Source organism: Styela clava, chromosome 10, assembly GCF_964204865.1.
Source record: "Styela clava chromosome 10, kaStyClav1.hap1.2, whole genome shotgun sequence".
Classification (NCBI taxonomy): Eukaryota; Metazoa; Chordata; class Ascidiacea; order Stolidobranchia; family Styelidae; genus Styela; species Styela clava.
This window is the reverse complement of record NC_135259.1, coordinates 16,719,912-16,733,203: the sequence shown is the minus strand read 5'-3', so window position 1 is coordinate 16,733,203 and position 13,292 is coordinate 16,719,912. Positions and strand designations below refer to the sequence as shown.

The 13,292-nt window shown below is 30.2% G+C and overlaps 2 protein-coding genes across 8 annotated transcripts; one reads left to right on the top strand and one right to left on the bottom strand.

Annotated features, from left to right (window-relative positions):
- Nucleotides 1–545: 545 nt before the first annotated feature.
- LOC120333984 (uncharacterized) lies at nt 546–6,831 on the bottom strand. 6 transcript variants are annotated; one of them, XR_013478166.1, is made up of 7 exons: nt 6,636–6,830; nt 4,552–4,652; nt 4,324–4,417; nt 3,643–3,731; nt 3,254–3,444; nt 2,208–2,754; nt 546–2,110 (listed from the first exon to the last, which is right to left on the bottom strand). XR_013478166.1 is itself a non-coding variant. In XM_078117026.1 (6 exons), exons 1-6 carry the CDS (start codon nt 6,718–6,720, stop codon nt 2,514–2,516), a joined length of 768 nt encoding a protein of 255 aa, XP_077973152.1. In that variant the 5' UTR covers nt 6,721–6,831; the 3' UTR covers nt 546–2,513. The 6 variants fall into 6 exon arrangements, 5 of the variants coding, with proteins under 5 accessions (XP_077973152.1, XP_039257357.2, XP_077973153.1 ...); XM_078117026.1 differs by having other exon boundaries at nt 546–2,754; nt 4,585–4,652; nt 6,636–6,831; XM_039401423.2 differs by having other exon boundaries at nt 546–2,754.
- Nucleotides 6,832–8,251: 1,420 nt separating this feature from the next.
- LOC144428241 (C-type lectin mannose-binding isoform-like) lies at nt 8,252–11,477 on the top strand. 2 transcript variants are annotated; one of them, XM_078117194.1, is made up of 6 exons: nt 8,252–8,413; nt 8,685–8,785; nt 8,954–9,047; nt 9,557–9,645; nt 9,827–10,017; nt 10,224–11,477. In XM_078117194.1, exons 1-6 carry the CDS (start codon nt 8,323–8,325, stop codon nt 10,468–10,470), a joined length of 813 nt encoding a protein of 270 aa, XP_077973320.1. In that variant the 5' UTR covers nt 8,252–8,322; the 3' UTR covers nt 10,471–11,477. The 2 variants fall into 2 exon arrangements, with proteins under 2 accessions (XP_077973320.1, XP_077973321.1); XM_078117195.1 differs by lacking the exon at nt 8,685–8,785 and having other exon boundaries at nt 8,282–8,413.
- The last annotated feature ends 1,815 nt before the right edge of the window (nt 11,478–13,292 follow it).

Below are 13,292 nucleotides of genomic sequence, written 5' to 3'. Positions count from 1 at the left end.
TATAAGAATTACGCTGCAATCCATTCATCTGATAATTCAATAGCTTCAAATCAAAATTGCAAATGTCCAGCCACCATTCCAACCACGTCAGTACCGGTATGGCCGTAGTTGAACTGCAGGCGACGACTTTTTTGAAAAGATGGCGGACTGGTCTTTTAAATGCTGAATATTGAGTCTCACAAGACTATGTAAATAAATTTGCAAACAATAGCGTTCGAGTAGTTTCAACCACATTTATCTTATTTGAAATCGATTGGTCTATTATTAGTTGTGGAAAAAGCTATTTATAAGAATAACAACAACAACAACAACAACAACAACTTAAGATCGATAGGCGCAAAATGTAAATTGAGTATGTGCAATGTAATCTCAAGTAAAGTAAGATTAAAATAAAGATTATGTTTGAAACTAAAATATTTGCGAGGGTAAATAAGACACAGTTGCAAATGTATGTGAAAATCAAAATGTCCTAGATTGCAAATACCCATGGGTGAGGATGCCGATTAGATAATGCTAAAATCTACGACTGGATTCACAAGTGCGCAGGTTGAAATATTCTTGATGACTGGCGTATTTCGGAATTGTTTACTAACCCAAAAACAATATAAATTGTAGTAGACAATGAAATATTCGCTTTCATTTCCCTTCTTAGACTTAAGACAACGAAAAGTCTGTTAAAAAGCACGGTAGGGCTGTTGTATCAGCCACCTTCACAAAATGCTTGTCGAAGAGTTAGTAAGTAATTATTAGTAAACACTCACTATTTAACGATTTTTTATTATTGATTATCATGTTCAAGTACTTCGCAAACGAAGTGGCTGGTCAGTTTGTTCAGCTTTAATAAGATTGATAAACCTATGATTTCCCTTCAATTAATAATCATTTCCTGCCAATAAAACACTGCCTATTAAAAATAAACGACACTTCGCCGTCTTGAGGCAATGATCTTAAGACGAAAAGCCGCGTTCAATATATTTAATTGGTCCTCCATGCTACACCCTTGCAATAACAACAATCAAAAATTTTATTATCCAACCAATAATAGAAATATTACAATAATTTGAAGCATCATCCAATATTTTTACACATTTAACAACACCAAAAATAAAAATTGTTTTAAAAGGGATCTCTATTCAGAAATAGCAGAAAATCTTTTAGCTGAGTATTCTAGTGTCTCTTTAAAAGCTAGGAGCAAGACGATGTCAATAAAATTTATTTAATAACTGTGAAATCTTTAACTTTCTTTCGAAAATTAACAAAACACTAAGATGGAATTGTAAATCCAAAGAGAAAAACACAAATTCCATCAAATAAAAGAATCAACTCTTTTGACTCCACGAAAATTTGATCAGAATGTTTGAAATAGGTTGGTCTAAGTGCAATGATAAATTTGAAACAGCTGTGATCTGATAGTAAAGTTTGTTTTACCAATTAGACTTTACAGTGTTACAGGTCAAACTCAGAATATATTTATCATAAATTCAATCCTTACAGATGTTTTCAATTTTTTAGACCAGAGGCCAGTTTGGCGGTAGTTGGGAAAAATATTGAATCTCATTTATTCAACTTGGGCCATTGTTTTTACACTGCTGAAGAAAATACATTTAGACAATAAATATCCTAAAATTTTAATCAAAGTTTTCAGGTTCAAAACTTGTTAATAAATGAAAAAAAATATCAGCAGTGGCAGTGAACAAAAAAGTAAGAAATATATGTATATATCATATACATATTTATATCATTTGATGTGCATTTTGTGCCTGAATTAGATTAATCAATTAAAAATAGTAAGCCTAATGGACATCTGAGGCATAACCTTTTGTAACTATCCACATGAAGTCATAATTATCAATTTTCGAAAACATCATAGCATGAAATGTAGAATGCAAAATAGACAACTCGTTGCGCAGCTCCATTACATTTTTTTACTGATAACCGTTTGTTCAAGATTGAAATCAATATTGAATTTTGATTCTGTTCTGTCTTTAACAGTTTAAATAAACGCTTGAAACATGCAATAAAAGGCTTTCATTCTGTTTGTCGGTCGATTCTGATATAATAAAGTATGATATCATGGTCATTAGTCGGAGATAGTAATTTTGAGAAACAACTATAAAATAAAACAAATAATAACGTAAATATTTATTATCATACAGATTATTTACATATTTTCATACATGAATATTTAGAAATTTATGAATTATTACTTTTGTTATTGATTTGACTTCTGTAGAACCAACTACTTATCTTTCATCTAAGCTTGTGCGCCGCTTGTCTGTTTGTATTATGAACGAATATGTATTATGACTTATCTCCTGTAAAATATTAGTAAATTTGAAAAGCATTTATAAACCAAAAATAAATATTATAAACAGTAGAATGTTTAAACTATGAGTCAGTCAAATCCAAAGGGTTTATTTTTCTTTACTCATAAACAGACAGGAAATAAATTGCAATATCAGAAATTAATTTAGAATCAAATTTAAAAATATCATTCCATGATACGGAAAACGTCATGCAAATTCCCTTTCGCAAACAAATCGTTGGACTCCAGAGCACGCAATATCAAAAGCACCAGGCAATACGATTACTGCACAGTTTTCTTTTCTGCCTCCGTTTGGTTGTGACGATTGCCATATTGCGCTTGTTGATTCATTTCCTCCATCCGACCAAACCCAAATTCCTTCCTTGCTTATGTCGTCCAATCCTATCCATGCATACGCTCCAGTTAAGTAATGTTTCGGAAATATTTCACTAAGAAGGTGCAGAATTATTTATTACTGAGAGTTAAAGCTTCATTTATAGCCATATTTACATATTACAGCTCACATGTGCAAAAGATAAAGTGACAAATATATTTCGTTTTACGTAGGTTTTATCCTCATGAAAGATTAATTTCGAATTGTGTCAATGTACGCGCTTCTTCATCTCGCCAAAACTAATAAGTGGAAACTCACGCTGTTTTGTTTGGGTATTGGCAACATTTGTGGTAAAAAAAAAACAAGTTACAAAGTGCCGAAAAATATAGTGAACAAATTCGAAAGTGTTTTTGGTAAGTAATTTCCATATTGACAAGAAATATTTGTTAACTAGTAGTAAGTGAGGTAAATAGTGGCTTTTACGTCATTAACAACAACATCTAAAAACACATTTAATTTCTACTGTAAAAACCTATAGATACTGCTAGATCTAACTGAAAGTACTGAAAGTAAAAGAAGAGTGTTAACGTTTCTAACACAAGTGACTAACTTACTTTTTCACTTGGTTGTTCCTAATTCCAGTTGAAACCAAACGAGCTCCCATTTCTTCACATTGAGCCTTTGCAGTTGCGTAGTTGACAAAATCAGTGAAACGCTTGTAAATGAGATTATTGCTTGCTCTGAACCAACCGGATATCGAAAACATTTTGTTCATCCTCAAATTTGCTTCACTCAGGTTTGCTTTCTGTAAAGCAAACTAAGTTTAAAATAATCCTGAGTATTGTGCTTTAACATGTTTCTGTAAAACTTGATGCAACATAAACATAAATATTTTCGTTTTTTACGTTTATTGTGCAAAAATAATATTCATATACTTTTGTATTTCATACTAAAGAAAATTATAGATAGACAAAGTAAATAGGTCCATGTTGATCAAACTCACCAAATTGTTATCTCCAATCAATATTTTGGAGTCAAGTTGGCTCAATCCATTCTTCATATTTTTTAACTCATGTTTTATACTTGAAGAAGCTGAAAATTTATTTGAAAACATAAAATCAGGTGACTAATCACAGGTTTAGATCGCACGCAGTAATATTTTTACGAATGATTCTAATATAATTTATTCTGATTCATAAGCGTCAGAGAAGGCAGGTGACCAGCCTAATTTTACATTTTTATATTTTTTTAATTTCATGTTCTGTTTTTACTCTGATAAACCATGTTAAGCCTTCTAAAGCGAAAACTTGATCCAAAATTCAAATATCTAAAATATTAACTTGCTTTTCTGTGTTTTCTTGGAAATTTTGTGATGAAGTAATTAAAAAGCGTTGCCAATAGTTTAAATGTCTGGACTCTTTATAAGTTTTAAAACAAATGTTAAACTAAATTGTCATGCCATTGGCAAATTCCCATGGGTATTTAAAATACCTTTCGTTTTTTAATGTCGTTTCCAAGCTTTTGAAATGCGATGGCTTGTCAAATATACCTCTACTCTTTTGTGTTTTATTTGAAATATTTGCTTTGTCAATATTGCAAAAGTTTCCATTTTCTTTTAAATTCGATAAAAGAGATCATGCTAATATACAATTGGCATGTTTCGACTAAAATCAATATATCGTACTTTTTTGAGTGTCGTTTATATGGCTGGCGAGAGATGAATCGATCTCACTCATTTTGTCCAATTTATCTTTCATACGATTCATCTCGTTGTGGAGCTTAAAATAAATTTGAATATTTCACAAAAAGAAAATAGAACAGAATTAACAACATTTCGTACCATACGCATATTTTTTATTTGATTTTAATATATAGAACATTAGGCTCAATTTAATTCCCACTACTAACTAACTTGCATAATCAGAATAAATGCAGCAACAGACACAATGATACATATTCCAGAAGATATCGCGAGAACAAACAGAGTTTTCTTGTTCGTAGCCTCCTTGTTGTCTGTGGAAAATAAAAACGTGGATGAAAGGCATTTGAAAAAGTGATTTCATGAGGTAAAAAATTACTCATTTTTTATTCTACGTAAGAATAGTGAAAATAAAATTTGTTACAACATTCCTGTAAAATAGCTGATTTCATATGGAGAAAAGTAATGATATTTGCATGTTTAAAAGCCGAAGAAGGTTTACCATGCATGTTTACTCTTGTATCCTATTTTTTTTTATTTTCCCTTGTTATATTACAAATTAAAATTTATGTTTAATCAAACACAAACCATGTTTAAGAAACGCCAGGCCCTGAAACAGTTTGAGGGGTTTCATATATATTTTGACTATGAAAATTTGCCTAACATTCCATATCCATATTCTAAAACGCGCAGTCTTGGTGCCGATATTCGTTTTATAGAGAATTAGCAGCTAACATTAATTATGCAGTTATCATCTGAAGGCGAATGAAATTATTTTCATTATTATTATCATTGGATGGCAAAACAATAACGACACAAAACAATGTATACCCTTGGTTATGTGGACCGTGTACGTCAAACAACATAATTTGGTTTGAATTAGCCTATGCCTCAAGAAGATTTATTCTCGATTATGTGAATTCCAGATAAAAAATACAACAAAGAAGGTGGGCCAGGAAAGAACAGACATAGTGGCAGAAATGTGACGCATTACTTCCTTGATATTTAAATGAATAGGTGTTTTCAAAAACGAAACTTCGTGAATTTTGTATTTAAAAAATTTGAATGCATAACAGTTAGGCATATATTTTTCATATTATATTTTTATGAATATCATTTTATACAATATAAAGTACTTAGATATAGACTGTGTTCCTGTTGAATAAGTGACGAACTTACGTACGTGTTATGCAAACCTCAATTGCTTCAATACTCATCAAACACAGTTAAGTCACTTCGTTCAGATTTGTATTCAAAGTAATTTAAACATCAAGGAAGTAATACGGCATATAATTCATCACTAGTTCATTCGGCTTACCGCAAAACACTCATTTCGGAGCCAACCTTTTATCATTAATTGTATGAATTTACAAATCGAATAAAGTTATCCGTTAGTTTATCATATTCACTTAACTGATAGTATACTGTATATTGTTTTATATCGTCATGTTGGTTTAGCAACCCACTTTTATTGGAAGATTAGCAACAAAAATTATTATGCGCGTGTTTATTTCAATGTTGGCCTGTTTAGCTAACTAAAATTATTGAGTTTCTGCTGATTCTTTATAAAAATAGTTATCGGCACTGAGACGTGCATTTAGACGGCAAAACATTTCATTAAAGCGATAATATGGAGATGGAATGCTGAGCGAATGTTCAAAGTCAAAATGTATATGAAACCCCTCATTATTAACTCAGTATAGAAATATTGTAAAATTAAAGTGTCATCCAATATTTATATATATTTAACCACACCAAAAACGGAAAAATGTTCAAAAAAGGACTATTCACTATGCCAAAAAATTTATAAAAATCTTTTAGATGAGTATTCTGGATTCCCTTTTAAGCTAGAAGCATGACGATATCAATAAAATTTATTTATTTACTGTGAAGTCTTCTAAATTTTAATCTGAAATTTAAAAAGTACTGAAATGAAATACTAAATATAAAGAGAAAACACAAAACTCATCAAAAAGCGAGACAACTCTTTTGAGTTTAAGAAAATTTGATCAGAATGTTTGAAATAGGTTGGTTTAGGAGCATTGATAACTTTAAAATCGCATTGTAATCTAATAGTGAAATTTCAATAAAACATTACAGTGTTACAGATCAAACTCAGAATATATTTATTATAAAATTAATAATAATAATGATTAGGAAAGGGTTACAACATTGATTTCCCCTTAAATGCAAAGCATGGAACATACTGTGTTACGATTCGTGTTTACATATTATATCTAGTTTTTCTATTGTAGTTTAACAATTTAAATGTTGAGTAAATAAAATAAAACACAAACCTTGTTTAGGAATCGTTTGTGACTCTGAAGCCGTCTGAGCGGTTTCATATATATTTTGACTCTGAAAATTTGCATAACATTCCATCTCAATAGTAACGCGCTTTAAAATGTTCTGCTTTTCAAATGCCGATAACCGTTTTAAAGAAAATTAGCAGCTAAAATTAATTAATCAGCTAACATTTCAAGTCAAATATAATTTTTATCAATATTATCATCAGTGGGTGGCAAAACCGTAATGACACAAAGCAATATATACCCTTGGTTATATGACAGTGCATATGACAAATTTCAATATCTGTTATAAATTATCTCTTAAGGTGTATTTTCGGAGTATGTAAATTCCAGATAACTAATACATCATCAATGGTTGGCCAGGAAAGAACACAACCAGTTACAGTATATGTGACGCATTACTTCCTCGATATTTAAATGAATACTCATCTTAAAATACCCAATGCCTTATGTATATTGTGGCTGCAAATATGAATGCATAACTGTTTATATTTACATATTTAACTGCATATATTTTTCATATTATATTTCATGATTATCATTTTATACAACATAATTAGATATAGACATCTTCAGAATGACATTGTGACGGACCTCTTTCCTTTTTACAAACCTCACATGCTACAATACACGTTACTCACATCACAATCAGTTCAAATCACATCGCAATCAGTTCAATCACATCGATTAGATTAGTAGGATCAGAGCAATCAAATATTGAATATTTTTCATTTCATTCTCCATGCGTGGTATATTGCGTCAAACATTTTAAAATTGCTCGTTTATTTAGGTTTGGATTGTTGAACATATTGAATTAATCTCCAGATCTATTGCTATTTAGGCGAAAACAATCCTGTCGGCAAGTTAGAAAAAGTAAAAAACCAACCGTTGTGTATCGAGGTTAAACAATCTATCGAGAGCTCAAAAAATATTGCTTGTGTTGAAGCTAAATCATACTTTAAATCATATTTTAAACATATAACTATTGAACCATGATCTTTATGATATAACCATCAAATGGCACGTAAGATAACAAACATATGCTATGTGCATTTTAATTTTAATAATCTTTAACTCAGAACCATTCAATAATTTTACTAGCAGGAGAGTGAAATTCAAAATATTTCCTCGCTGTGACCTAATTAGTATGTTTGAAATATGATTGATGTATAGTGAATCAATTGAGATTTTCATATCATGTACGTCACTTAGTCAATCCGCATACGTCTAAATGTAAATATATTAAAATGTGAAATGTGAATTAAAAAATCTTATTTATATCATGATATACTTAATACAAGCATTGGCCATTCAAAAACATGTATTAGCTTGAGTATCAAGGAAGTAATGTGTCAAATATTCTGTAACTAATTCTTATGGCTTACCGCAAAATAGAGGTTTCGTCTCCCACCTTTAATGCATTGATAATATTGATTTACAGAATCATTAATATTAAAACAAATAAAGTTTTCAGTTAGTTTGAAATATGCACGGCCATAAACTGTATATACATATATGTTCTATGTCATTATTATTTCATTATTTCCACACGATTTGCCTAATTGTTTGCGTGTAAAAGTTGACTAATTTTATTGCCATGTTGTAGTCTATAAAAGGGCTATCGATAGCAACACTACGTTCAGTTGAGAAGAAGATCATTTCATAAAGTGGTAACATGGAGATGGGATGTTATGTAAATGGTCAAAGTGAAAATGTATATGAAATCTCCTCGACTGTTTCAAGGCCACCTGCAGATCCTAAACAAGGTTTGTGTTTGATTAAACTCAAATTCTAATTTGTACTATAACAAGAAAAATTAAAAAATATAATACAAGAGTAAACAGGCATGGTGAAACCTCTCAGGCTTTTAAAAATGAAAATAACCTATTTTATCCATATGAAATCAGCTATTTTACATCAATGTCGCAACAATTTGTGTTTGCCTTATTTTGACATAGAATAGAACAGAAAATATTTTTTTTATCTTAGGAAATCTCTGTTTTGAAATTCCTTTTATAGACGTTTTTTTTTCCACAGACAACAATAAAGCTACAAACAAGAAAACTCTGATTGTTCTAGCGATATCATTAGGAATCTGCGTCCTAGTGTCGGTTGCTGCATTTATCCTGTTTATGCAGGTTAATTAGTAAACTTAATGAAGTTAATTAGTAAACTTAGTGAAAATTAAACTTACTCTAGTGTTCTATATAATAAAATCAAATAAAAATATGCGCATTGTACAAAAATATATTTTTTCCTATTTTTGTAATAATTCGTTCATCTGAAATGTTAAAATTTATTATAAGCTCCAGAACGAGATGAATGGAATGAAAGAAAAATTGGACAAATTTAGTGAGATTGATTCATCTCTCGCCATCAAAATAAACGACACTCAAAAAAGTATGATATATTGATTTTAGTCAAAAAATGCCAATTATATATAAGCATGATTTAGTTTTTTCAAATTTAAAAACAAGTGAAAACTTTGGAAAAATTGACAACTCAGTTCAATTCGTCCCTTGCGAAGATTTCGAATGAAACACAAAATGTTAAGTTTATATTATTAAACTTATAACTGAGTCGAATCATTTGAAAAACCGGCAACACATTTCAATACTTTCTTTATAAAAGTTCCCTAGAAACCACAATAAAGTAAGTTCATATTTTATATTTTATTTCAACTTTTCATCGAATCTTTGTTTTATCAAGTTTAACTTAGTTTATCGGAGTAAAAACGAAACATAAAATATAAAAACAAAATTTAATTGATAAGGTAAGTTGGTCACCTGATTTCTCTAACGCTTCAGTATCAAAGTATATTATGTTAAGATTCTGTGTAAAAATATTACTGCGTTAGATCTAAAAAATGTGATTAGTTGCATAATTTTATGTTTTTGATAAATTTTCAGCATCTTCAAGTATAAAAGATGAGTTGAAAAATATGAAGAATGAAGTGAGCCAACTCGACTCCAAAATATTGATTGGAGATACCAAATTGGTGAGTTTAAGAAACAGGGATCAAATAGATTTGCTTTCTATAATTTTTTATATAAATATGAATATTATTTTTGTACAATACGCATAAAAAATCTATTATTGTTTATGTTGCATCTAGTTATAGTTGCATCGGTAACATGAAAACAAATTTAGTTATATTTATAACTCAGTTTGCTTTACAGAACGCAAACCTGACTGAAGCAAATTCGAGGATGAACAAAATGTTTTCGATATCCGGATGGTTCAGAGCAAGCAATAATCTCATTTACAAACGTTTCACTTATTCTGTCAACTACGCTACTGCAAAGGCTCAATGTGAAAGATTGGGAGCTCGTTTGGTATCAACTGGGATGAGGAACAACCAAGTAAAAAAGTAAGTTAGCGTATTTTGTGAGACGTTAACATAATTTGAAACAATTACTGGAATTTTTTGGTCATCAATTTTGACTCCAAGATTAACCTCTCTGGATATCGCCAGTTGAAGATACTCAAGAACTGGTATTTCTAAACGCAATCAATTGATATGGTAATTTCACTACAAACAATAACTCGATGTGTAATATTTTGTTTTCCATCCAGTGAAATATTTCCGAAACATTACTTAACCAGAGGATCATGGATTGGATTGGACGACATCAGCCACGAAGGAATTTGGGTTTGGTCGGATGATGTTAATGGATCGCCAAGTGCAATATGGGCATCGGGGGAACCTAACGGGGGTTCATCCGAAAACTGCGTAATAATATTCTATAATACAAAGATTGTTGGTAATGATGTAGCCTGTTCAGCTGTCAATCGTTTTGTTTGCGAAAGGGAATTTGAATAATATATTTTTTAATCAAAATTTCGTTTCACAAAACTTTTCTTGATTGTATTTTCAAGTATTGTTTATTACTGAGATTTCATTGATTAGCACTATGACGATAGGGAAATGTGAAGGCATTGAAAAAATCTGAAGTTTTTCTAATGAAATTGACAATTCACGTTATTATTTCATTTCATCATTTATAATACCACGTAATGCATAATGTTCATGAACATTCGTTATATGAAAATATTGTTCGATTTTATTCCTAAACCATTGTTTCATATTGTGATCTAAGATGTCTTAACGTTTTAAAAAATATTTCAATATCAAATAATTTGACAAACGAACTGTCTGTTTGGTATTCAGAACCTCTTTCTGAGGAATACTTTTCGATGTGACAAACACATTGTGGTCTAAATAATATTAACATTCAGATAATCAAAAGTTTTATTGATTTTAACTGAATCACTTTAAACTTGCATCAAAGATACAATCGCGTGCTTCAGACCCTACAAGACAAACAGAAAACTTTGACAATTCTTGTAGAAAAATCACTTGTAATATATATATAAATATTTGTATATACTTTTTAATGCAATTGTTTATAATTTTTCTATTTTTGACAAGTTTTAAAACTGAATATTTTGGTAGCAGTTTTTTTTCTTCCAATAAAAATCCAAACTGGAAAAGACGATATTCAAGATCGTTACAATTTATGCAGATGGAATAAATACTGATCTCCTTCATATGAGCATGTTAACACATCAGTGCAAAAAAGGAAACTGATATTTATTTTTTAAATTAACTTGACTTGACGCGTTGTGTTATATTGTGAAGTCTGATTAAAAAAATATTTTTATGAATGTATTTCTATTCTGTTTTAACTTTTAAAGGCACACATCTCTAATGTTATTATTAATTTTGAGCATTTTTTGGAAACGAGGATGACGCTCTCAATAAATCATCGATTTGTCGTTTACATTTGGAATTTTGTCATTTAGTCAAAATGTATTTAATGAATTATACTCTTTTTTGGTATGGTTGGTTTTTTTGGGGCAGTTTTGGTGATTGATATTGATAAAGTTAGAAAGAAAACATTGGATAATGCCTTTGGTTCAAATAAAATTTTATTGAAATATTTGATGTAATTTCCTATTGTTTTTGATGGTAATGGGCGATTGTTGCTTTGGGTACAAGAAATGGGCTCAAAATTGCCGCGGTACAATCAAAATCAATCGTGCTAATTGTACAATTAATTGCGACAAATTAATTTTTATAATAAAAGATTCTCGAGACTTATAAAACTGGAAACACAAAATTTAAATAATTTGGTTAGATATAGTCTTTTTTCACACTCACGCAACTCTAGATGGAAGCATTCATGCACTAAAAAACATGTATTTTACCTGACTACGCGTTGGATATGGTTTATGGTACTAATCCAATAATGCACACTATCATGCATATGCGTATATATGCAATGAATGATAATACTTACAGAATATATTGTTTCCTATGATTCACTCTTTCTATATAAGAAATATGCAATGTAATAATTGAAAATCTTACTAATCGGAAGCAATTTCAACTATCATTGCACCAAGGCGGCAAATTGTCGATTTTCTCAATAACAAACAGTGTTTTTGCAGCCGGAAATTACTTGTAATTGAGGTAAAAAAAGCCAATCAACTTGTAAAACGAAAATATTGACATTTATTGAGCACTCATAAACAATCGTTATCACTAGGTCATTTTAGAGCTATATTTATAATTTATTCGTCTTTGACGGCTTCTTTACTTTATAGGGTATTGCATAAAATTGTAGTATGTGAAAAGTAATCCCAAGTCAAGTATGATTAAAATGAATAAATAAAATTTAGTCTGAAACGCAGATATTTTGTGGATGTACACATAGTACACAGTCGCAAATTTATACAAGAACAAAAATGAGTGCAAATGCGCAAAAGATAAACTTAATGCTAAAATCTAAGGCTGGATTCAAAAATTTGCATGCAAGATTAAATATTATTGATGCCTGGCGTATTTTGGATTTGGTTACTAACATAACAATATAAATAGCAGTAAACATTGAAATATTCAATTCAATTTCTTTTCAGAGACTGAAGATAAAAAAAAAATGCCAGTTAAAGGAAGCATTGGTGTCTAGGAGATATTAATTAAATAGTAAACACTCACTATCCAAATATTTTCAATTGTTGTTTATTTTGTTGATAGGTACTGCGCCAAAAAGTTTAATATCTGCTACTTTTAAGTTTCAGGATTTATTAATTTATGAATTTGATTCAATTAATAATCATTTCCTGCGACGAAAACAATGCCTATTAATTTTTTTTCCCTCCTGGCGCATTGTTATTTGGACGAAAAGTCTCATTTAATATACGTAATCGGTGTACCATAGTATTATCACTATGCACAAAATTTTTACAAATCTTCTAGCTGAGTATTCTAGAGCAGTGCTTCCCAAATTAGGGGCCGCGGCCCTGGAAGGGGCCGCGAAACGAATTTTGGGGGGGCGCAAAGAGAGCACCAGTTTTACACAAAGTACTATATTTATTGTACTTTTCCAGACTCTTGATTCGAAATACAATTACTAAAAATAATGTGAAACAAAAATTTCACGATTCCTAATGAACACATTATCATACTGTGTAAATAAAACAGTGTCTTCAATTTTATTTTGAAAATAACACTAGGGCTTATTTTGGGGGGATGTAGAGAATAACGAGATGTTTTATTATGCCAAATATAAATACCGATTTCCATTACTTATAAATAGCACGTCTTTATTTAAAATAACTGCTACATATAGATTATCAACC